This window comes from Pinus tabuliformis, chromosome 2_1 (genome assembly GCF_031772625.1).
Source record: "Pinus tabuliformis cultivar Carrire ecotype Pingquan chromosome 2_1, CPIR1, whole genome shotgun sequence".
NCBI classification, from domain to species: Eukaryota; Viridiplantae; Streptophyta; class Pinopsida; order Pinales; family Pinaceae; genus Pinus; species Pinus tabuliformis.
In genome coordinates, this window is record NC_142299.1 from 305935223 (window position 1) to 305960922 (window position 25700).

The 25700-nt window shown below is 38.3% G+C and overlaps 1 protein-coding gene across 1 annotated transcript; it reads left to right on the top strand.

The window, feature by feature from the left end:
- The first annotated feature begins 24957 nt into the window (after nt 1–24957).
- LOC149200033 (uncharacterized) lies at nt 24958–25488 on the top strand. Its single transcript, XM_089400816.1, has one exon. It carries the CDS (start codon nt 24958–24960, stop codon nt 25486–25488), a length of 531 nt encoding a protein of 176 aa, XP_089256942.1.
- The last annotated feature ends 212 nt before the right edge of the window (nt 25489–25700 follow it).

The following is a 25700-nucleotide window of genomic DNA, read 5'->3' on the forward strand; positions in this document are numbered from 1 at the left end:
CTTACGATCAGATTTGGGCCATCTACCCCATCACCCGAAAGTTTGCGAGAGCTATTGGATTGATACTTGGAGTAGAAACTCTTCCATATTTTTCGAAGAAGAGATAAACCACCCCCAATGGGATAGCGGTCTCAAAAATTGAAGAATTGGTTCTTGCCACCGTTGAAGAGTTAGTAGATTTTGAAGAAAATGCAGAAAAACCAAAACAACCTCCAACCTTCAACGATGGTGATGTTGATAGTGTAGTTCTCTTGGACAATGCTTTCTGTAGGTTGGGAAGAGAAGAAGAAGAAAAAAAAAACCAATTGGATTCTAAAGAATAAGGGGAAGAAAACGACGAAGAAATGATAGACCAAGGTTTGGACTAGATGACTCAGGGCTAACTTGCGCTACCGGGTGTGTTACACAAGATGCCAAGGCACCTGGAGAAGCTACTAACGAAGTATGACCCTGACAAAGGAATCAAGGCGGAGTAACATTTATACAACTTCTAACAACATCTGCAAACACTTGAGGTACATTATGATGATGTTGAATGTAGACTATTTCCATGTACCTTAGATGGAAGAGAAAATGTATGGTATCATGGCCTTCCTGTAAACTCGATCCATAATTGGATGGGTTTTAAGAAATTATTTCTTGAAAAAATCGCTGATGATAAAACCCCCGCCATGATTTTAAAAGAGTTGGGCAATCTCAAGATGGAGCAGAAAGAAAAGGTGAAAGATTTCAATCATAGGTTTAACTGTATCTTGAACAGATTTCCACCAAACATGAAAACTCATGTCTCCATCAAAATTAACTATTTCACACCTGCCTTACCATCAAGCATTGCATAGTTCATGAAAATAAGTGTAAACCAACTTTAGATGAAACTTTTGAAGAGGAAATCACTGTCAAGAAGGACATGCGTGCAATTAGATTCATTGTAGATGATGAAGTAACGAAGAAATGGGGAAAGGGTCTTAGGCCTTTGTAATTAAGGCCAAAGAAAAAAAAGTAATTAAACTTGAAAACTTGGCCCGCACTATTAATTATTTGTCCAATGAGTTGGTAGAACTGAAACAAAGGTCAAGTGAGACCACCCTAAGTAGTAGGCCTCCAAAGTTCAACCTTCTAAGAAGGACTTCCAACTCTTGTAACAATAATAACCAGTCGACCAAGTCTGTGCAAAGCTCGAACATTGTGCTGAATATTGAAAGTATAAGGATGGATCAATATTATTCATTTCATAGATAATATCACTTAGAGAAAACATGCCCACAGTGAAACCACAACATGGACGCTTTGGCTACGCACTTTATTGAGATAGTGCCTATTGAAGAGCAGACTGAGCCTATGGAAGAAATGGAAGAAATTCCTACGGTTTGTTATCACAAAATCAAGCACTGAAGGCTGCCAATCAGCATGACTCTGTGTAACTATTTCAAACCAGGCTTTTGACTAAGGCTTAGCCTCCTTAGTTTGAGAGGGCTCTCTCAAAAGTTATTAATATTGACTAATGACAAGATGGCTAACTCTTATAAGACACATGAACAAGTATTCTGGCTGGACAACATTGAATTTATTCCCATTGGGCTTATGGAGTCTCTCATATCTCAGTAAACAATAACACCATCTTTTCATAGAAATCAGGGCACTTTACATCTAAATGTTCAAACATAACTTTGAAACCACAGTTTGCCAAGGCATACAGGAAGTCAGAGCATGATCCATGAGTTCTGAGTGATTATGCATTAACAAAACTGTAAAAGAACCTTAAAGAAAATATACCATCACACATTTGAACAAGAAGATCCATTGTGAATCCTGAGAAGAAAAAACAGTCATTTGCATTACTGAAATCTGCTTATACATAAACCAAAACAGTCTTCTCCAAAACATCCAACCCTTTGTCTATCTCTGTTTCAGCTATTTATAAAGTTCTTCTACCTGACTCCCATTCATATCAGGGGAACTCGAAGTCCTTTTCTAATGACACCTATTCACCTTTAAACTAACTAATAAAAGCCACTTACTACTAATTGACAGCTTTTAGAAACCTAAAGCAAATAAGATTCTAATTCTACATCATGCTGGACATAGCATTTATTACAATCAAGATTCATTCTCTGCCAAGTGGATTACTACAGCGGTAGCTTTGATGGCTTTAATTACAATGAACTTCATTCTTTGACATCTGCTCTCTTTCTGGCGGTGGCTGTGATAAACCTTTAATGCTCCATGTTTGTCTTCAATGACATATATTTTCTGTTACCCTGAAACATAGGCTCCTGTTTGTCGGTCTTTGATGTGCTTCACAATATTCGAATCCAAAGAAGCATGCCTTTTATCTTTGATTACTCAAAATAACACAGGCTGCCATGTCTTCGATGTGCTGGCCATTTTTCCATGTGTGAAGACAACACCTTTCAGAAAGATTCGCTGATTTGTCAATCATAATTGATTGGCTCAACTGAAACATGCAGCTACAGCAGTTTTGTAGCGCGCTACGAAACTGCTGTGTAATTTCATCATACACAGTCTTCCAGCACCAGTTATACAACATGACTTTATGTTGAGATATGTTAAAACAACAGAACCTAAAATTATATTCATTTATGCCACAGTCACCGGGCAGCCTACATAAACAATGCTTGAATCTACGATTTTAATAAGTCTGCAGCTCCTTCAAATTTGTAGGCTCAGCCATAGGTTTGATATCTGCGTTCTTTATACAATTGCTCTAAACCTGGTTGAAAACTTGTAGTTAATGCAATTCTTGAAAAAGCAAAACCACTGAACACCAATAGGACTATAACTTTTACTGCTGTTATGCTTAGTACAGGTGCATGGATATTCTTCTCTGTCACAATACTTGGAGCTGGATTATCTCAGACTTCTCAACAAGAGCCTGGAAATAGTTGAGCGCATTATAGACATTCCACACCTAATTTAGATTTTTGTAACAGTGGCAACAACTTTCTCCAATTCAGAAGGAAACAATACAGACCACAGTTTTCTAGTTTTGAAGCCATATCTACAGGTTCTCTAACGGAGTTGAAAGTAATCTGTTTAACTTCCCCAACAGTTCCAATAGAATCAGAGACTGAAAGACCATTCTCTCCATCTTCTACTGTCACATGATATTTTCTTTCCATGATTTCTACTATTTCTGTTTCAGTGTAGGAAGTAACATCATTGTTAACAATACTAACGGAAGAATCATTAGTCACACCTACACCATTACTCAGCTTTGTACTTGAACTATTTTCCTTGAATGTCAATGGTGACAGTGCAGTGGCATCTTGAGCAGTTTCCTGTAGTCTAACTTTTGATTTTGCAAGAGAACTGCACTTTTTGTTGAGTTGATCAACAATGGTACTGAGTTGATTAACCTTTTCCATAAGTTCAATGTTTTCAATTACTAGTTTCTCAACTATGGCAGCAACTGCCTCTTTCTGCATGCGTGAAGTAAAGCTCCACCCACACCAACATAAATTAAAGTTTCCTAAGGTCTATACCAGCCTTCTTGGCCATAGCATCCAGTCCCTTCTTTTCAATTGTCTTCAATGCCTTGGTTGATATTCTCAATTTAACAAAACGTTTGCTTGCTTCCCACCAAATTCTCTTGTACTGTAGATTAACTCCTTGTAATTTCTTCGTCTTATGATTTGAAAAAGATACCTTGTTTGCATTATTTGCCCTCTTGCCCGTAAGTGAGCAGACTCGACTTGCAACGGGTTGAACAACAACAGCTGTTGAGGTAGCGACGAGTTTGGTATTTCCCTGGTACGAGAGCTTGAGAGAAGAGAAGCCGTTACCCTTTAGCACCTCTGAATTGGCTGAAGACAGAGAAGAGGCCTTTGCTGCTTGCATCGATGGATTTCGAGCTTTTGTTGCTGGGCAGATGCATGTGTAGGATGCTAGACGGCTCAGCAGAACTGTTGCCATTGCTGAACTTCTATTGGGTTCCCGTTATCCTCGTTACAATATTGTGTGGACGGGTGCGAGGAGGTGCTGCGGCTTTGAATTCATATTTTGGTCCCAGACAACTGCAATAATTGCATTGTATTTCTAATTCAGGTCACCGCGTGCTTCATTTTTTTGGCGTGCTCTCGAGTGCTTTAAATCTGGTTCTACATACCTTGAAACATCATCCAGAGTAGAATATGGACGTTTTGAACCAGAAAATCCATCATAAGGACGGCTAGGCGCATCCAGCGCATCCAAATAGCTATGCACACGCTCCAGATGGCGACTATATCTATCATTAGCTTTCGTTGCATAAGATTGCATTTCTTTGACTATGATTTGAATCGCCACGTGCTCTTTTAGTGCCGCCTTAGCTTTCTCTACATTGGTAGGATCAAGATGATCACTTCTAAAGACCCTTTCCACCTCCTTGATAAGCTTGTCAGTCTCCCGTAACTCAATACTAACAGGTTCCTTGTTGCGTGTACCATTTTGAGAAGATCCATAGCCCTTTGAACTCTGGCCCTTTGGAAGTGCTCTCCCTCTATTAGATGGTAAAACTGAACCAATAGGATCAGCTAACCTTTTTTCACCTCGCCTGGCTTCTCCTTGACCAATCTCTAAAGTCCTGTAATCCTCACATCGAATATCTCCTGAAGATATCACTTTGGATTTCTTTTCCCGAGCTCCACTGGGCACTTTTTTTCCTGCTGTTTCATTTTGAGGATCTAATACCCGCACCAGACAAGATACATGGTCATCAATTTAATGAATTCTTTTCTGTTTGTATCGACAACAAATAGACTAGAGAGTGCCCTTACAACAAGTGGTTGAGAGAAGCTAGGCTTGCCATCCAACATCTGTGCAAGCAGACCAACGTACCCTGCCTCCCCAAATGCTCTCTTTATTTCATCTGTCTATGATAGATTACAGATGGCCGAGGCTGCCAACTCTTGAATTGCAGAAGATCCATTTTTGAGGAGAACTATGAGCTGCTTAACAAATCCAGAGGACCTCAAAAGGTTTCTAGATAATATGGATTGCGAGAGGCTGTGGATTTAAACAAATCCCCAATTTCGTAGCGCAGCCAGTGCAATATATGAATTATGCGCTACGAAACCACCTAAACATGCTGCGCTGCGAAACTGCTAAAGGGATCTATGCGCTGCGGAAACACTTTGTCCTTAAGCTAGTCTGAACAATTTTGGCAACAGAATTTTCAGTGATAACAGTGGCTCCACTTGGGATAGTGTGCCCTTGTGGTACACTAAGAACTCGCAGTTCTAGTGCCTTATAAAATTTATTTGACAAACATCCTCTTTCAGCTTCTTGGGCCTTCACCTCGGGCTTAAGCTTGCTGACCACTGTTAGGAAAAAGAAATCTACATCTACTAAAAAAAATGCTCAGTCAACCTTGAGCTTATTTGCATTTACCTACCTACCTACCCTAACAATTTCAACTTCTTTCTGCTCAATCAATATGAAATTTCCAATGTAGCCAATCCTCTGTTTTATCTGATATTTGATTTCTTTGACTGCATCGGAGTTCAGAGCCAATATGATAGTGTGATGACCGCTGCCACTGAAATTGTCTCTGATCTTTATAGGAAAACTGAAACACTGGAGTGTAAAACTCTTCCATGTAATCAGCTATAGGATCCCAGAATACATGATCAGCTTGATTTTTCTTGTAACTTTCCGGCTGTGCAAACTGATCTTCAACAACAGTGTTCAGTTCCTCAATTGCGAAAGAGAAAGGAACCAGCATTCTCTCCTTGCGTTCTGCCATAGAAAACTTCTGAAAATAATGATCATGATTATGAAAACTATATGCCTGAATTTGACCTTCTAAACCTTCAATTTCTTTCTCAATGTCCTCAGCAACCTCATCCAAAAATTTCATCTTATCCTCTGCCTTGCAGTCAAAGGATTTTAGATATGAGGACAAGGACAAAGGAAAATTTTCATTTGTTTCTCCATTACTATGATCATTATTCCATTGTTTGAAACCTTGAACTGAAGGAGAGTTTGCCACCACCTCTGACCTATCTATCCATTCCTCCAAAAACATAAGCCATAAGTCTTGAAATGACTTAATGGATTTGATAGGAAAACTTTCAATCCATTGTTTACATTTCCCTTGAAGTGAATCATAGAATAACATAATGCAAACATCCTCATGTTTAACTCTAAGAAGCTCTGAAAATTCACAAAAATCTGTTATATGCTTCAAAGTTAAACTCAAATCTTCTCCGTTGAATTTTGGACCATTCCTTAGAAAATATGCATCCTTGGGAAAATGATTTGGGAAACCATGAATTCCTGAAAAATCTATGCATGCATACCTTGAAATAAGAATGGTAGCATCTGGGTCCTTCATAACTCCAGTGGAATCACCATGAATGTATGAGTTTTGAATTCTTCAACAATGGAGTCGCCAAGGTAGTTTTGCAGCCTCGAAAATCCTCTGAGCTTCTGCTACCTTCAGAAGTTCAGCTTCATAATTTCGGGAAAGAATAATCTTCAGTCTCCCGGCAGACGCACCAAAATGTTATCACAAAATCAAGCACTGAAGGCTGCCAATCAGCATGACTCTGTGTAATTATTTCAAACTAGGCTTTTGACTAAGGCTTAGCCTCCTTAGTCTGAGAGGGCTCTCTCAAAAGTTATTAATATTGACTAATGACAAGATGGCTAACTCTTATAAGACACATGAACAAGTATTCTGGCTGGACAACATTGAATTTATTCCCATTGGGCTTATGGAGTCTCTCATATCTCAGTAAACAATAACACTATCTTTTCATAGAAATCAGGGCACTTTACATCTAAATGTTCAAACATAACTTTGAAACCACAGTTTGCCAAGGCATACAGGAAGTCAGAGCATGATCCATGAGTTCTGAGTGATTATGCATTAACAAAACTGTAAAAGAACCTTAAAGAAAATATACCATCACACATTTGAACAAGAAGATCCATTGTGAATCCTGAGAAGAAAAAACAGTCATTTGCATTACTGAAATCTGTTTATACATAAACCAAAACAGTCTTCTCCAAAACATCCAACCCTTTGTCTATCTCTGTTTCAGCTATTTATAAAGTTCTTCTACCTGACTCCCATTCATATCAGGGGAACTCGAAGTCCTTTTCTAATGACACCTATTCACCTTTAAACTAACTAATAAAAGCCACTTACTACTAATTGACAGCTTTTAGAAACCTAAAGCAAATAAGATTCTAATTCTACATCATGCTGGACATAGCATTTATTACAATCAAGATTCATTCTCTGCCAAGTGGATTACTACAGCGATAGCTTTGATGGCTTTAATTACAATGAACTTCATTCTTTGACATCTGCTCTCTTTCTGGCGGTGGCTGTGATAAACCTTTAATGCTCCATGTTTGTCTTCAATGACATATCTTTTCTGTTACCCTGAAACATAGGCCCCTGTTTGTCGGTCTTTGATGTGCTTCACAATATTCGAATCCAAAGAAGCATGCCTTTTATCTTTGATTACTCAAAATAGCACAGGCTGCCACGTCTTCGATGTGCTGGCCATTTTTCCATGTGTGAAGACAACACCTTTCAGAAAGATTCGTTGATTTGTCAATCATAATTGATTGGCTCAACTGAAACATGCAGCTACAGCAGTTTCGTAGCGCGCTACGAAACTGCTGTGTAATTTCATCATACACAGTCTTCCAGCACCAGTTATACAACATGACTTTATGTTGAGATATGTTAAAACAACAGAACCTGAAATTATATTCATTTATGCCACAGTCACCAGGCAGCCTACATAAACAATGCTTGAATCTACGATTTTAATAAGTCTGCAGCTCCTTCAAATTTGTAGGCTCAGCCATAGGTTTGATATCTGCGTTCTTTATACAATTGCTCTAAACCTGGTTGAAACCTTGTAGTTAATGCAATGCTTGAAAAAGAAAAACCACTGAACACCAATAGGACTATAACTTTTACTGCTGTTATGCTTAGTACAGGTGCATGGATATTCTTCTCTGTCACAATACTTGGAGCTGGATTATCTCAGACTTCTCAACAAGAGCCTGGAAATAGTTGAGCGCATTATAGACATTCCACACCTCATTTAGATTTTTGTAACAGTGGCAACAACTTTCTCCAATTCAGAAGGAAACAATACAGACCACAGTTTTCTAGTTTTGAAGCCATATCTACAGGTTCTCTAACGGAGTTGAAAGTAATCTGTTTAACTTCCCCAACAGTTCCAATAGAATCAGAGACTGAAAGACCATTCTCTCCATCTTCTACTGTCACATGATCTTTTCTTTCCATGATTTCTACTATTTCTGTTTCAGTGTAGGAAGTAACATCATTGTTAACAATACTAACAGAAGAATCATTAGTCACACCTACACCATTACTCAGCTTTGTACTTGAACTATTTTCCTTGAATGTCAATGGTGACAGTGCAGTGGCATCTTGAGCAGTTTCCTGTAGTCTAACTTTTGATTCTGTAAGAGAACTGCACTTTTTGTTGAGTTGATCAACAATGGTACTGAGTTGATTAACCTTTTCCATAAGTTCAATGTTTTCAATTACTAGTTTCTCAACTATGGCAGCAACTGCCTCTTTCTGCATGCGTGAAGTAAAGCTCCACCCACACCAACATAAATTAAAGTTTCCTAAGGTCTATACCAGCCTTCTTGGCCATAGCATCCAGTCCCTTCTTCTCAATTGTCTTCAATGCCTTGGTTGATATTCTCAATTTAACAAAACGTTTGCCTGCTTGCCACCAAATTCTCTTGTACTGTAGATTAACTCCTTGTAATTTCTTCGTCTTACGATTTGAAAAAGATACCTTGTTTGCATTATTTGCCCTCTTTCCCGTAAGTGAGCAGACTCGACTTGCAACGGGTTGAACAACAACAGCTGTTGAGGTAGCGACGAGTTTGGTATTTCCCTGGTACGAGAGCTTGAGAGAAGAGAAGCCGTTACCCTTTAGCAGCTCTGAGTTGGCTGAAGACAGAGAAGAGGCCTTTGCTGCTTGCATCGATGGATTTCGAGCTTTTGTTGCTGGGCATATGCATGTGCAGGATGCTAGACGGCTCAGCAGAACTGTTGCCATTGCTGAACTTCTATTGGGTTCCCGTTATCCTCGTTACAATATTGTGTGGACGGGTGCGAGGAGGTGCTGCGGCTTTGAATTCATATTTTGGTCCCAGACAACTGCAATAATTGCATTGTATTTCTAATTCAGGTCACCGCGTGCTTCATTTTTTTGGCATGCTCTCGAGTGCTTTAAATCTGGTTCTACATACCTTGAAACATCATCCAGAGTAGAATATGGACGTTTTGAACCAGAAAATCCATCATAAGGACGGCTAGGCGCATCCAGCGCATCCAAATAGCTATGCACACGCTCCAGATGGCGACTATATCTATCATTAGCTTTCGTTGCATAAGATTGCATTTCTTTGACTATGATTTGAATCGCCACGTGCTCTTTTAGTGCTGCCTTAGCTTTCTCTACATTGGTAGGATCAAGATGATCACTTCTAAAGACCCTTTCCACCTCCTTGATAAACTTGTCAGTCTCCCGTAACTCAATACTAACAGGTTCCTTGTTGCGTGTACCATTTTGAGAAGATCCATAGCCCTTTGAACTCTGGCCCTTTGGAAGTTCTCTCCCTCTATTAGATGGTAAAACTGAACCAATATGATCAGCTAACCTTTTTTTCACCTCGCCTGGCTTCTCCTTGACCAATCTCTAAAGTCCTGTAATCCTCACATCAAATATCTCCTGAAGATATCACTTTGGATTTCTTTTCCCGAGCTCCACTGGGCATTTTTTCCTGCTGTTTCATTTTGAGGATCTAATACCCGCACCAGACAAGATACATGGTCATCAATTTAATGAATTCTTTTCTGTTTGTATCGACAACAAATAGACTAGAGAGTGCCCTTACAACAAGTGGTTGAGAGAAGCTAGGCTTGCCATCCAACATCTGTGCAAGCAGACCAACGTACCCTGCCTCCCCAATGCTCTCTTTATTTCATCTGTCTATGATAGATTACAGATGGCCGAGGCTGCCAACTCTTGAATTGTAGAAGATCCATTTTTGAGGAGAACTATGAGCTGCTTAACAAATCCAGAGGACCTCAAAAGGTTTCTAGATAATATGGATTGCGAGAGGCTGTGGATTTAAACAAATCCCCAATTTCGTAGTGCAGCCAGTGCAATATATGAATTATGCGCTACGAAACCACCTAAACATGCTGCGCTGCGAAACTGCTAAAGGGATCTATGCGCTGCGGAAACACTTTGTCCTTAAGCTAGTCTGAACAATTTTGGCAACAGAATTTTCAGTGATAACACGGTTGAAGAGACTCTAAGAATGGGGAATGTAGTAAACACATTCAGTTGCATACTCACATATTGGAAAAGAAATGCAGAGAAGCAACCACTGAGTAATTACCCGACCTAGAATCAGACCACTCGATACAACTTAAGAAGTCAAGGGTCGACTCCTACACAAGAGTTGACAAAGTAGAAATTGAAGGAAAATTTGTTGAGGAAGATCAGTCCGATCGTCAACTCAACGCAGAATACTCAGAAAAAGTTTGGAAATGAAGTCCCGATGAAATCACTTCCACAAGCAGTAAAATTAAGTCCATCACTTTGGAAGTAGTGGACAAGCCAACTCCTCCAGACACTTTGGAAAGTTATCTTGCACTAGATTACAACATTGTTGATGAAATGAAGAAGGCTAGTATGAATATCTCACTATTGAAACTAACAAAGATCGTGAGCCAATGGGACATGCTCCTACATGCACTTGGACATCCCATCTCAGGTAATGATGCTTCTTCACAAAAGGGAGTTGAATCTGGTAAGTCCTATAGTTCACTAGAGTCCATACTTAATGCTTTAACTTTCAATGTAAATACTCTCTGCCCTCCATTTTTGTTAACATTTGAAATTTTCAATTACAATGTACACAATTTCTTAGTTGATTCTAGTGCATTGATAAATGTAATGCCCCTATCTTTCACAAATAAAATCAATGCAAAATGGGATAAAATAGATGCACATATCATTTACCTAGACAAGATTATTGTCCATCTGATTGGTGAACTCAAGAAAGTGCTTATCCTCCTATCATCTGATCATTGAATTCACCAATTTATAAACATAGTAATTGTGGACATTCCGGAAGCATATGGTGTGCTATTGAGTAGAGACTGGTCCAACAAGTTGTAGGGGTACATTGCAATGCACTGGTCACATTTGTGGCTTTCATATAAGGGTAGAAACAATCAGATACGGGTGAACTTAGAGCGATATATGAAACACACGGTAACTCCCTTAGAGGGTGAAAATGAGCCAATGGATTTCGTGGACCTTATTTTTGGCAATTTATTTTTGGAAACTGAACTGGGGTGTTATCTTGCTTAACCATCCCCAGTCCCAACAGATACACAGTTGGAGCTCCTTCCTAGTCCAACTGGTGAAAATGATGTTTGTACATTTAGTAGTAGTAATAATAATAGTACTAGTGTAGTATGTAGCCCTTGTACATATGATATGTGGACTTTGTACTTTTATGGTTCCAAAACGCAAGAGGTCTCTAGAGTTGGTTGTGTTTTAATAGAGCCGTGACGGAGAAAACAAGTGATATCTAGCTGCTTGGAATTCAAGTGCATGAACAACACCACCTAATACAATGAACTCATATTGGGTTTACAAAGAGCCATAGACCTCAATGTTGTGGTTCTTAAAGAAATAGGTGACTCATAAATTATCATACGACAGGTACGTGATACCATACATTGTGTGTCACCTCATATCAAAAGTTACCAAGAAGAGGTATGATGTTTGGTTTCACATTTCCAAGATTTTAATATTATATCTGTTACTAGAATGTGTAACGCAACTACGGATGAAATGAAAAACTATGTTGTTAGGTTGTCACCACTTAGGGACGGTTTTATTGTAGAAATTATTTATAAACCAGATTTCCCTAGTAATATTGCTAATTTACGTGTTTTCAATGATGACTAGCATATACTACATTTTATGGTGAATGCCAGTGTATTCAAAGATCAATGATTGATGAAGATGAGCATGAGAAGGCATTGCAAGATGCATCTAGCACAAGCAAAGGAAACCTCATGCCGAAAGGAATGGTATCATTAGAAAAGTTGTATGACTTGCAGAATCGCTTCTGGGGGTAGTTAATGCAAAGATCCACAACTCAACATTGTCGCATGAGCAGATAAATTTGGGAACAAAAAAATATCTGAAGTATGTCAATCTTGGTACTTGCTACACACCACAGGATCGAAAATATTTTATCCACTTATTCAAGTAGTACTGATATGTATTTGTGTGGACATATGACGAGCTCAAAACTTACAACACATGAATTATCCAACATGTAATTCCAATCAAAGAAGGGGCCAAGTCATTCCAACAAAAGTTACAGAAGGTACATATGACAATTGAGCCTCTTATTCAAAAGGAGTTAAGGAAGTTGTTGGATGCTCAAATCATTTATAAAGTGTGAGATTCTACCTAGGTATCAAACTTGGTCCCAGTGAGGAAGAAGTTTAGGGAAATTTGCTTGTGTGTTGATTTCTGCAACTTGAACTGTGCCTTAGATAAAGACAACTACCCCGTGTCATTTGTGGAGAAGATATTGCAAATAGTATCAGGGTCAGAAATTTTTTCTTTATTAGATGGGTATTCGAGATACAATTATGTTCTATTCTAAGGGCCCGACAAACTTAAAACAACATTTTGTACTAAGTGGGGTACGTTCGCATTCAAGAGAATGCCATTTGGGTTGATTAATGTCAGTGCGGCATTTCAACGTGCCATGTAAATTGCATTTTGTGGATTGATTGGATGAATAATGGTGGTATACCTTGATGATGTTATAATATTTTCTAAGGGGAGATCTGACCACATACGCCATTTGCAGAAAATTTTCGAGCGATGTCGCAAATACAGGATATCCTTTAATCCTAAGAAGATTATTTTCACAGTGTCTGAGGGTAATCTCTTGGGCTACATCACTACCAAAATTGGGATAAAAGTAGACCCTAAGAGGGTAAAAAAAATCACACATATTCCCTTCCAAACAAATAAGAAATCTATACAGTCCTTCCTCGAGAAAATCAACTTCCTCTGAAAGTTCATCTCTGATTATGCTCATATTGTCAAGCCAATACATGAGATGGTAAAGAATGATGCAATATATAGATGGAATAAAAGGGAAAAGTATGCATTATCCCATATCAAGAAAGCTATCAATGAAGCACTGTTGTAGCGACTACAACCACCCTCCAAAATGTTTCCTATGCTTCGTTTTGGAGCCTCTCTCCTAAAATCACAACGATTCATTTTACACTGACCCAGGTACTTGTGATTTAATTGAGCTCGATCTTATGTTTACAACTTGTGTTTTATAACTTACCTTACTATCTAACCCATAGACTGATCTCATGAATTGGTTTTAATATGGTTTCAGGATTTCCTTAGTCAACTGCGCAATCCTTGAGGGAAACCATCCTTCAGTCCAGGAATTGCACAGTCCAAGCCAACAGTGAGCCTTCAACTCCAAAACTGCATAGATCCAGCTGACAACCATCCTTCAATAGGGAAAATGTGTAGAGCATAAGAGGCAGCTAGAGTCACTCATCCCAGAAATTGCATAGAAGTCTTTCTTCTTAGAATTTTCTCAGTGCATAAGCCAGAGGGTTGAACAGTCCTTCCTAGAATTACGCAAACTCTTTGAGAAAGGCATGGAAGATTTTCCCGAAAAATAAAAAAACATCCCTAGGAAGTATGGATCTATTATTATTTTTCTGAAGGTGGCAGAATGTTATCTTTAGAAGTTTCCACCAGGTGTCGCTTTTGTCCTTGATCTCAGGCACACGCGTCATGAATTCCAATTTTTCTCAATTCGATGTAACATATGCCTCTAGATCTCATTTTTATACTCAATCATCAAGCTCTAACATGCCTGAGGAGATCGAGGAACCTTCGGAGTATCGTTGTCACTTTTCTAGGCGAGTTTTGCTTTTATCATATTTTGCCACCTTTTACTTGTTTAGCTTGTGAGAGTGTTGTTTCATTTGTTTTGTTGAGCGATTGTTGGCGTTTTAACTTTTTTTAGCTTGTAGAAGTGTTGTTCCAAGTTTTTCACTGCCTTTCCCAAGTGTCTCATGCATTACACTATTTTTGCACTAATAGTCATTGTTGCGGCGAGTCTCTCCACATGCTTCATTCTCCTTCTGTTTGATTGATCCCTACACTTGTTTTACTTGTATGCATCATCACTCAATCATATCTTCATTAAAAATCACACCATCCTTTAGATTTGCTTGATTTCACAGTCCCCTTGGGCATATATGGGCTCCCCTTGCTTGGATCTCAAATTCACTTGCATGCGCTGTGAAATATGGTAGCTCAAGGCCTCTACCTAGGCTTCTGGAATTTCACAGAGGTTGTCTTGGCCTGGCTCCAACTGCACACTGCGTAGTTCCAAGAGCCAGTCTCCCAACATGGTCACTAAGACTACGCAATGCACAGACTCTCTCAGGCTCTAACCTAGACTGAACTGCACATTTCATAGTTTCAGTCATCAAGATTTCACACTGACTATTGGGATTGGCAGTTCTCACAGTTAGTCAGTCACCCCTATTGGTAAAAATTGTGCAATCCCTCTCATTTGTTGCCTTGATTGCTACTTGATCATGTTCTGAAGTTAGATTTGTAAGAGCTAATGTTTTCTTGCCATGAGTGTCCTTTCTATCCCACAAGTACCACAATCGTGAATCACTTCTCTCCAACGGTAATTGCACCATGGAACCAAAGAGAGTTGCTTCAAGAAATAATACTAGAAGAAGTACTGCGGAAGCAGTTGAGAAAGTGCCAGTTAAGTTGCCAATATATGCAGACACTCAGTTGTCCATAGAAAAGGAGTCAACACTAATGTGGAAGCAAGTCCAACAACAGTAGCAGAAGGTAGCAATCCAATACAGGATCACGGAAAGAGGAATTTTTTGACATAATACAGGGAGAAAAAAGATGCAGAGTAAAAGTGTATTCAATATTCATGCAGAAAGATTTGGCAACGGAAGCAGAAGGAAGGAGAGGACATCGACAATAGAGCGGAGGAAGAGAAAAAATAGATCTTATAGGTAGCAAAACTGAAGTTGCAAGCGATGGATAAAAACATTAATCAGGAACAAGAACTGAGAAGAAGAGAAAGAGAAGAAAAGAAGAAATAGGGGGAAGAAGAAAGGCAAGGCACAATGACAGTGAAAATAACACCCATACAGGTTGAGGAGTTAGTTAACCAGCAGTTGAGGTAGATAGTGAACAGATGCAGGATCAGGAAATGGCTCAGTAGATTGAGCAGACAAACATGGAGTTAGAGAAGGAGCCATGGAATGAAGACATTCACCTCATGCTGAGAGCACCCTGTTAGGGTCCTATATTTCATAGGATGAGTTGATTTTTACTTGATGATTTATATTTTAAAAATGTAAATAATATTTCATGTTTGAAATTTATTTCCAAAAAAATAAAAAACTATATGTATATGTATATGTATATGTATATGTGTGTATATATATATATATATATGTATATGTATATATATATATATATATATATATATATATATATATATATATATATATATATATATATATATATATATATATATATATATATATATATATATATATATATATATATATATATATATATATATATATATATATTCCCCCCAGGTGAGAAAGTCTAAATGCCACCAAGAAAAATCAAAATTGCATGAAAGCATACTTCAGGAATTTTTGTAAATAAAGTGTGCAGCTTTTTTAAATGCCACATTGTAAATAGGAGAATTAGAAATAGTTAGTCTAATCACACTGTTTAAACATGATTAGGTTGAAAATAAATTTAATTAGGTGAGTGAATAAATCAATCACAAAGTTTAATCATGGTTGAGATAGATTATTAATGGATTTAATTACACCATTTAATCGTGGTTAACTAACAAAGAAAAAGTAATAAAAAATCTTAGAAAAATGAATAAAAGGGGCTTGCAAAATCAAATGTGCCCTAGATTTGATTAATTTGGTTTAGATTAGTTAATTTGATTTGAAATAAATTAATCATGTGGTTACACGTGATTAATTATTTGTAATAGCATATATTATTCATAAACATTTCAAAGGTTTTAATAGAGTTGGAATGCGACAAATAAGTTTTGTCGACATGTGATTATCAACTACACAAGAATCAATGGTTGATATCTCCATGCTCGAATCAACGGTGAGGGAGTGATTTCAGGCCCCCCCAAGCTCCACCCCACTTTACCCACCGGGGGGGGGTGGTCTGAAAGGCTCCGCTACGTGTCACCCTCACCATGCTTCACACCCCCACTTTTCTTTTCACTCATCGCAACCCCCCCAAAAGTCATCCGACGTTGACCACCTACTCCCATGCCAATGATCACTCGCCACCTTAGTTAACCTTCCCTCCACTCATCGTCTACCAACTCACCACTGCAGACCCCACTCCCCCAAACTTCCATTCATCAAAATTTTCCAAATATACTCTACCACTCCCAATCAAAACCTGCCATCTGGCACTCCCTCGCCCACGTCAACAAACCGTTACACCAATTAAATCTCTCTCATTCCCTTTGCAACAGACCCACTCCTAGTAATGGTAAAAACAAAATGGTAACTTGAAAATTACCTTATTAAGCACCATTAAGCCACAAAATTCCTTTCTTTCACTGTTTTGCACGACTTGTTCAAGTTTTCAATCCTCCACGCTGTCACAGTAACTAACAAATTTGTTGGCAACACTAATCCAATCGCTATCAGAGACCCCACTTCAGCATTCTACAGTTAGTTTCCTGTTCCAGGTAATCCTAGTGTCGTCGTCCCTCTATGTTTGCTTTTAAAAATTGATAATGCCTCCTAAAAGTAGAACCCCTAAGGACAAGGGAAAGAAACTAGAGGAAAATCCCATGTTACCCCCTCCTATTGACCTGGATCATCTACCCTTAGTCGATCTACAGTATAAAATTGTTGAGACAAACTGTGAATTTGACTTGTTTGAACTTCACAGTTGGTTGAAGCAAAAATTATTAGACCAAAGCGATGAATTGAATCTATGGGAGTCTACCCTCCCCCAATTCATGTTCCCACAAACCCATCATTTCCCTGAGCTAGTATCTTGGTGTCAAGTGAGCTATGTACCCTCCCAAAGAGCAATTGTGAGCCACAATGGTGAAATTATGATCACCATCACAGCCGAAGACATATCTCAAATGCTCCAAGTAATAATTCCATAGTCTTCCAACCCATTGTCAGTAGACTCTCTCACAGAGTTCTACAAGAATTTAAGCTTCCCGCAGAGAGCTAAGATATTTGAAATCTTTCTTCTCGAAGATGCCCAATTACCTAAAACAAACCCCCATATTCCTCTTCTATGTTCCCTAAGGTAACCAAGAAAATAATCAACATCATCTCGTACCTACTTTGTTATCACTCTAATCAGTGGGTTGATGAGGCCATTGCTGGCTTCTTGTCAACTTTTACCACTGGTGAGAAACTTGTTATATTTAATTATAGTGAATTTATTGCAGATGAAATGCATGATCAATTCATGAAGTTTCCTACAGAGGGAGCTTTCAAATATTCTGTTGTTTTAGTTTACATGTTTATTTATCATCAGGAAGACAAGTTTCCCTTTACTTTGCAGAAGATGGATATGTAGGGTAATGCTCAATCAGTTATACATTGGACATCTTTGGTTAGGAAGAACTCCACAGAGCTTACTTTCACAAAATATGTTGATCAGTTCTCATACACAGTTATTTGTCTGTTACATAGTGATTTTCAGCCTAGGATAGGAGTAGATATTCAAAAGGTTTTGCATCTTAGTGACCAAGTGAAGACATGTGACTGGTATTTATACTAGAACTACACCGAGATTAGAATCTATGGGTGTGAATTTCCACCCTATAGGCTGCCAAAATTTGTTCCCATGAGACTTTTCTCATTAGAGTACATTAGACAAATGATACATATGGATGACTTACATTTTTTGGAAGCTAAGAAGAAGGCACAGTTTAAAATCAAAGCACAGGTTGGACCTTTTGTGTGCAATACCAGAACAACTGGTAAAGAAGTATTTGATGTTGAAGCAATTAAATTTCAAGTTGAGCTTTACTTGGTCTTATGACCCTTTTGGTCTAATTTAAAAGCTGAGGGTGGAGCAAAAGACTACTCCCTACACACATACTCCTCGCCAGAGATCAAGCAATACATTAACTAAGACCAGTGGGAGGAGAACACCTTGTAGGAATTTAAGGAGCATATTTTATGTACAACCACCTCACAGATACCAGTCCCTGAGGAGAAGCATGATAAAAGGCCCAGAGAAGAAGAGTCTTCTCTAGTGACAGAAATTGAAGCCAAGCCATTCTTAATTTATACAAAGAAGTCTAAAAAGAATCTGCCACTAGTTTTTATGAAGGATGAAGAAGGATAGACTATTATAGTCATGATAGGTAAACATGTTTCAACAACATCAGAAGAAATTTTAGCATGTAAAAGATAGGAAGATATTTTTATAGGCTCTCCATCTTCCTCTGCTTCACAAGATCCTCCAGATGTAGCTCAGACAACAGACTTGGCTCAAGGCCAAACAGAGCCTAATATTTTTTCCAAATACAAGGCAATCAAACAAAGGAATGAGATGCTAAAAGCCACAACCTACACACAATTTTGGAAGAAGACAACTACATCACAACATAGGCTCCTTTCAACATTTGACATGGAAAAGGGAAAAATGCAAATTTCATTCCTTGAAGCTAAAGTGTCAGCCCCAAGGACACCAGCAAATTATAAAGAATCTGTGTTTAGTTTTGATACACAACAAATTCATCCAATAGATCAAATGGACATGCACAAACAAACTAGTGAAATGATGTATTCTACACTAACTAATGTTGTTGTATCCACTTCTAGATTGCAGGTATCATTAAGCAGCACACAATCATAGCTAAAGTTGGAAAGGATTTCATCCTTAGCTAAGGATACCAGGATCAACTCACTAGAAGACTTGGTGATCAAACTGGGATATAATTCCAAAGATGATAAGGAAACAAAAGAGCTTGTGAAAAGAAAGGATGTTGATATAGCAAAATTGAGGAAGCAACTGAAATTTCCTACCACAAAATATCCATAGACTAAGGAAGTCAGAGAGATGGAAAAGAAGAAAGAGGATATGTTTTTAATAGTGATTGAACAAAACAACTAGATCCGGGACATGGAAGTAGAACTAGAGAAACTGCTCAAAGAAAAAGAGCAGGCATCACAGTTGGCCACAGTTCCACTTTCAGCAGTCCTGATTTCAATGACCACAACCCCAAGAGCATCTACATCAACTTCAGCACCACCACAGACATTATATTCTGCAAGTGAACTAGTATCTGATAATAATCCAAGGTTTACCGACAAGTGACCCCAGGCTCCTCGACAATGGTCAATCCGAGGTTTACCGTTTGTAGTACGTGCGTATCTGGCGTTGTTCCCAATGAAGGAGGATTGATCCCCTCACTGGTTCGGACACGATCTCGTGCTTCTCCTTTAAGAGGATCTTTCCCAGAGCATAAATGTAACAGTTGGATTTATCCTACCACAAGATGAGCTACTTGTTTGTTTTACTGTCTTAGATTGTTAACTAGATCCTAATCCAAGACACTAGCCTAAGCTAGTTGGTGTATCAGAGCCCTAGAAATGTAAAAATTACTAGATGGATTTTAATTAAACGCTGTGTTATTAAGGCTGTTATTACTCAAATGGGTAAATGGATACGAAACCAATGGTGTTATGACCCGAATCAACTGAATGCAATCGAATATGATAATGTAATCCTTTCAATTCGATGAATCCTAACTAAAGTAAGGAGAGAGTTTCCATTCACTTCCAACAATGCAAGAATCGATCACTAAGAGAAAAAATAACAAATTTTCTAATGCACTAATTTCATCAAGAAAAACTAATGCAAATAGCCTCCAAACCATTTTTTTTTATTTTTATTTTTGTGTAAATTCAAATCAAAGAAAGCTGATCTAAATCTACGATTGATTTTTTCAGAATGTAAACTATGCAATTGTAATCTATGCACAATTCACTTGAAAAGTATGCAAATGTAATCTATGCACATTTTCCATTAATATTCTGAAAATGAGAATTCTAATTATGCAAATGTGATCTATGCAAGAGAATTCTCAAACACAAGATGATTCTAATGTGATCTAAGAACCAATCAAGTGCAAGTCGAGAAAATTGGGCGAGAGTTCCAAAGATCAAAAATAAAAACACTCAAAGGCGATTAACACTCATACACAATTTAGCCCCCCCCCCCCGGCGAATGAGGGGGAATTTTTTTTGCAAAAACAAAAGCAAAAAGATGCAAAATTGTGAAAGGACTGAGAGAAACCTCCAAGTAATGACCAAAGGAAATCAAATTAAGAATTTCTCAAAAAAGAGACTCAAAACACCCAATTGATGAAAGCTTAAAGTAGGAATGCCAATGAAACAAGCTTAGATGAAAACTTCTGACAGGTAACTAGTGGATCTGGGCAGTAAAAATAAACTATAAACAAAATCTAATAGGAGAAAAAGGAAAAAATGGAAATTTTCTCAAATTTGACAGGGGTACGCAGGCGATCTGTTCACACAGGTGCGGGTACGCTCTGTGCACAAAGCTGTAGTGCGTACATGTACGTACTGTGCCTAACTCAGAGACTGCATACTGCTGGCAAAACTAAGAAAAATAAAAATCTAACTTAACCCTAAGCTATTCCACCCAAATACACAGTCAAACAGCCAAAAACCAGAAACAATCGACTTTTCTCAGATCAAAATATCAAATCAAAAAGAACTCAAACACATTCATGGAGTCCCCAGCGGAGTCGCCATTTTGTCATGCGGAAAGAGTCGACTTTGCGGACAAAGCCAACCTCCCTATAAGCTTGAGGCTTTCTAGTGACAAACAAGACAATTAAGAGCAATCCTTCTCTAAATATGCATTTACAATATGAGTAACCAAGTGTTTAGATCCTACCTATAACCCAACACTGTTGTAGTAGTCCAGCCTCGTTGATCCGGATGAGCTCCTCCTTCTCTTCGAAACTTGCATTCACTAACAATCAAACGATTAAATAGCACCTGAAAATCTCATAAAATAAAACATATTTAACATATAGACCAAGGAGTATATGAAACAACTCATAAATAACAAATTGTTGAGAAGAATGGACTTATTTGTATTAATAGGAAACAAAAGAAACCATTACAACCTGAGCCTTGGTGTTGTGCAGGTCCCTCCCAGGGTCCACAAGAGTTCTCCTTTACTCTGATCAGCTCACCCACTTCCAAATTGAAAAAGCAAGGATGGGAATCTCTCCTCACAAGCTTCTACAAGGAAGTCCTAATTCCAGCAGCATCTACCCTTAGGAATGTTCAGCTTTCAACCTCCCCTCCCTCTGGCCCAATGCCTGTATTTATAGTGCTCTAGAGGAAGTTAATTAGCTCCACCATGAATGGGTAAGCCCCTCTTTCAATGGGATAGCTCCTCTCTTCATAGGATAAGTTCCTCTTTCTTTGGGTGCATGAACCATCTGGAGGCGCTTCATACACGTCAAACCATCTTCTAGAATGCTCTAGATTTGACCACAAGTAACTTTTTTAAGATGAAACTCACGCCTTTTGACCTTTACAGGGGTACGCACCCACCCCTTTACATACAGAGCGTACAAGTACGTAGGTATTGTGAACTTGGGTTGCGTACACGCAGGTAAGGCTAAGAGAAACTGCGTACCAGAGATAATTGACTTTAAATGACTTTTCTCTCTTTCTTGGAGTTTGACATGCAGAGCAGAGGCATGAGACTTGCCAAGGAGGATAGTATGACAGTGGATGGAGCCATACTAACTGCAAATAGTCATGGTGACATTTTTTAGTGTAACACTTGGTGATCAAACTGGGATATAATCCCAAAGATGATAAGGAAACAAAAGAGCTTGTGAAAAGAAAGGATGTTGATATAGCAACATTGAGGAAGCAACTAAAATTTCCTACCACAAAATATCCATAGGCTAAGGAAGTCAGAGAGATGGAAAAGAAGAAAGAGGATATGTTTTGAATAGTGATTGAACAAAACAACTAGATCCGGGACATGGAAGTAGAACTAGAGAAACTGCTCAAAGAAAAAGAGCAGGCATCACAGTTGGCCATAGTTCCACTTACAGCAGTCCTGATTTCAATGACTACAACCCCAAGAGCATCTACATCAACTTCAGCACCAACACAGACATTATATTCTGCAAGTGAACTAGTTAAATCCATGGATGATCTATCCATTCAAGAACTGGAAATTGCTAAGTTAAAAGCTTAGCTCAAGGCACTGTCAGAACATGAATTAAGAATTGATAATTCTTATGTGGCATAGTTTCAGAAAACCCATCAGCTTAATATAAAAATTGAATAGTTGTAGAGTGTATCAGTTATGACTCAAACTCTAGCCCAAGCTAAAGAAAACATATGGATAGAATCAGTGAAGCCATCACATAAATATGACCTTCCATACAAATTATTTTCGAGAAACAAGAATTAATACATAGGTCCAAAGAGGTAATAAGGAAAATCAAAATAGACTTAGGACAGAAACCTGGGGAAGCAACAACAATTATCAAAATCTTGAATTCCAAAAATAGAGAAGAATTAGAGTAGCTGGGAATTCAAGACAGGACAAAGACTATTCTAGAAGTGAAGAGGATGCACACCAAAAGAAACCTTATGCTACAGTTGGAAAATAAATGTCAAAATCTAGAAACCAGCATACAAATATTTCATAAGAAGATGCAGGTATTGAACAAGAAAGGTCTACCGGGATTGATTGGTATGGAAGATAAATTCATGAGCTTGACAAAGTACCAGGAGAAACTATGCACTATTACCAAGACAAGTCAATATTTGTAGGTATAAAAGGGCATATAACATGGAAAGAATTTCGGGAGGCCTTAGATTTTGACTTGTTCATTAGTAATGAACTTAGACATTTTTTCATCATCAAACCAACTTTCCGAAAGTACATAGATGTGGATGAGACCTATAGAAAATTAGTTAAATTTTCTATCTCAATTGAAGGCAGATGGGAAAAGTTGTGTGAATTACTTGAGTAATTTTTTTTTATCTTCGACGAAAAGGAAAACAACGCAGCAAATTATGAGGCTCAGTCATCAACTGTCATCCACAACAATAGGGCCAGTAGTTCCAGTAGTTTGAAAATTCCTAAATTTTTGTACTACTTTTGTAATCAGTTTTTAGATATTATTAGGATCCTACTTTATCTTTAGAATCAAGATATTCTTTAATATTTTCTATAAGTACTTCACAATTCGAAGTATGAAGGGTTAGGACTAGTTTGAATAAAATGAATTGTATTGTAAAGCAGCTCATAGAGCCTCCATTGGTCATAATTTCAATAATACAGTGCAATCATTACAAGATTCTTGTGTCATTTTTATTGGTGAAGTGCATCTCTCTTTGTCAATTTGTTTTCTTTTTATTCTCATATGTGATTCTAAAATATGAATTATTCTAAGAAGATAAAGAATAGAATTTTTTTGAATGTACACTCTGTCTCTGGGTTAAGAATAATTTTTATGTTTTCCACTAAAGATTAAAATCACAATTCTTAACTGCTTTTTTTTTAATTGGATCTCTAAATCTTTTCCTCTCCTTCACACCATAGATCTTAAAGGATTAAGTGAATTTTCCTAACCTGCCCTCTAAGTTTAGCCTGTAAACTCTGTATTTGATCACCTTAAACCTGTGACTCCATTTTCCCAATGGCCTTTCTTCCCAGTTTCAACCCAACAACACAAAAAAATCAAACCTGAACTTAATAGCTAGCCTAATACCTTAATGTTGGAAATTAATGCTTACATTCCATATTTGAGAAATTGGTTTGTGATGGTTGAGAAATTCTCTCAACCACTCTCTCTAAATTAGGAATAAGTTGGATCTCAAAAACTCTATTTAATAAAGTGATCTGAATGTAATCTGTGTGTGGGTGTGTTTGCACATACACCATTTGTGCATAATATATAATTGTATTTCTGTGATTGTGTGAATTTAGCTGTTTTTATCATGGTATCAGAGCTGCTAAGATCTGAACCTGTGTTGTGAGGAGGGGCATCTGAATGTTAACTGAGCAAGAGATATTATATTCGAGAATTCGTATGGTCCTGGTGATGACGGTATGGACGATCAAGTTGTTTTATTATATCTATCCATTGATGTCCAAGAGGTGAAATAGTTCTGCTGACCAGAGTACTGCCACGATTTGGGAAAATAAACGTTTGTGTCTGCGCAAGGAGTCTGCAGAGCGGAAGAGATAAGAAATTTTGCAATCCCGTAAAGAGCAAAATCCGGATCGGACCTGACTTCTACAAAAAAAAATTAGCAGGCCGGAATTAATGGATGGTCATGATCAAATTAAGCGTTAATTTATCATAGAGCCCGTGGACCAGCAATTCACAGAGTGATCCATATGGAACCCAAAATTTTAAAGCGATAAGGTTTGTTACGCTTTCATTGAGGAATGTTACGCTTTTATTGCGGTATGTGATCTGATTTAAATTAATTTTTGATCCATTGAATTGAGGAGCATTCACACTGAGTCTGATTTCATGGATGCGGATCTGATCTGTTAAACTGAGTGGCATTATATTTATTAAATCGCTATGGAATCATCATAGAGAACAACGGACTGGATCTATTTATAGTGACAGAACATTGAATCACCAACCCTGCGACCTCCTGGCGAGGGTTATAGAAGTTGCGGACATCCTGTTGAGGATTTGCAAAAGCTGCGGGGATTCTTTTGAGAGGTCCCAGGTTCGAAGATGGCGCCTGTTAAAACCATGACGTGGTCGCGGGTGGCGAAATCGGCCCAATCTTTCTGTGCCCACTGCTCACTTCTCTCCTTTACGATTTTGCTGACGCTCAAGCTCGGCCTCCAATGGCACCGCTCCTGGTGGTTTATATTTCTGCCTCTATGGATTTTTCATATCATTGTGGCTCGAGGACGATTCTCTTTGCCTGCTCCTGTACCACCTCATGATCGACATTGGGCACCTTGTCATACTGTTGTTGCTGTCCCACTTCTCATTGCATTTGAATTGCTGCTTTGCACATATCTTGATAGCCGATATGGGTATGGCATACCAGTGGTGAATTTGAAGCTTGTGTTTGTACCATTTCTACTGTTTGAAACTATTGTCCTTGTCGATAATTTTAGGATGTGTAGGGCTTTGATGACAAGAGATGATGAAAACATGACTGATGAAGCCATTTGGGACACACTTCCTCTTTTTTGGGTGGCTGTTTCTATGGTGTTCTTCACTGCAGCTACAATGTTCACCTGTTTGAAATAACCAGCAGTTCAACTATGTGTCTGATGCCAGTAATTAAAGATCAAGTAGTAGTAAGGCTCAATATGGATGGTTGTCCAGATAGTATGGCAGTTGCGGATCTAGGGAAGGATCCCTCATTAGTGGTAGACGTGGAAGTGGTTTCCTAATGAGGTTATGCGACAGATTGGGGATGCTGTCCAGTAATTGACTTCGGGAGGTCCTTGATTCGGGAG

Bases quoted from the DNA above. Each gene is read 5' to 3' on its own strand.
- LOC149200033 (XM_089400816.1), top strand. From the start codon at position 24,958: ATGGCGCCTGTTAAAACCATGACGTGGTCGCGGGTGGCGAAATCGGCC.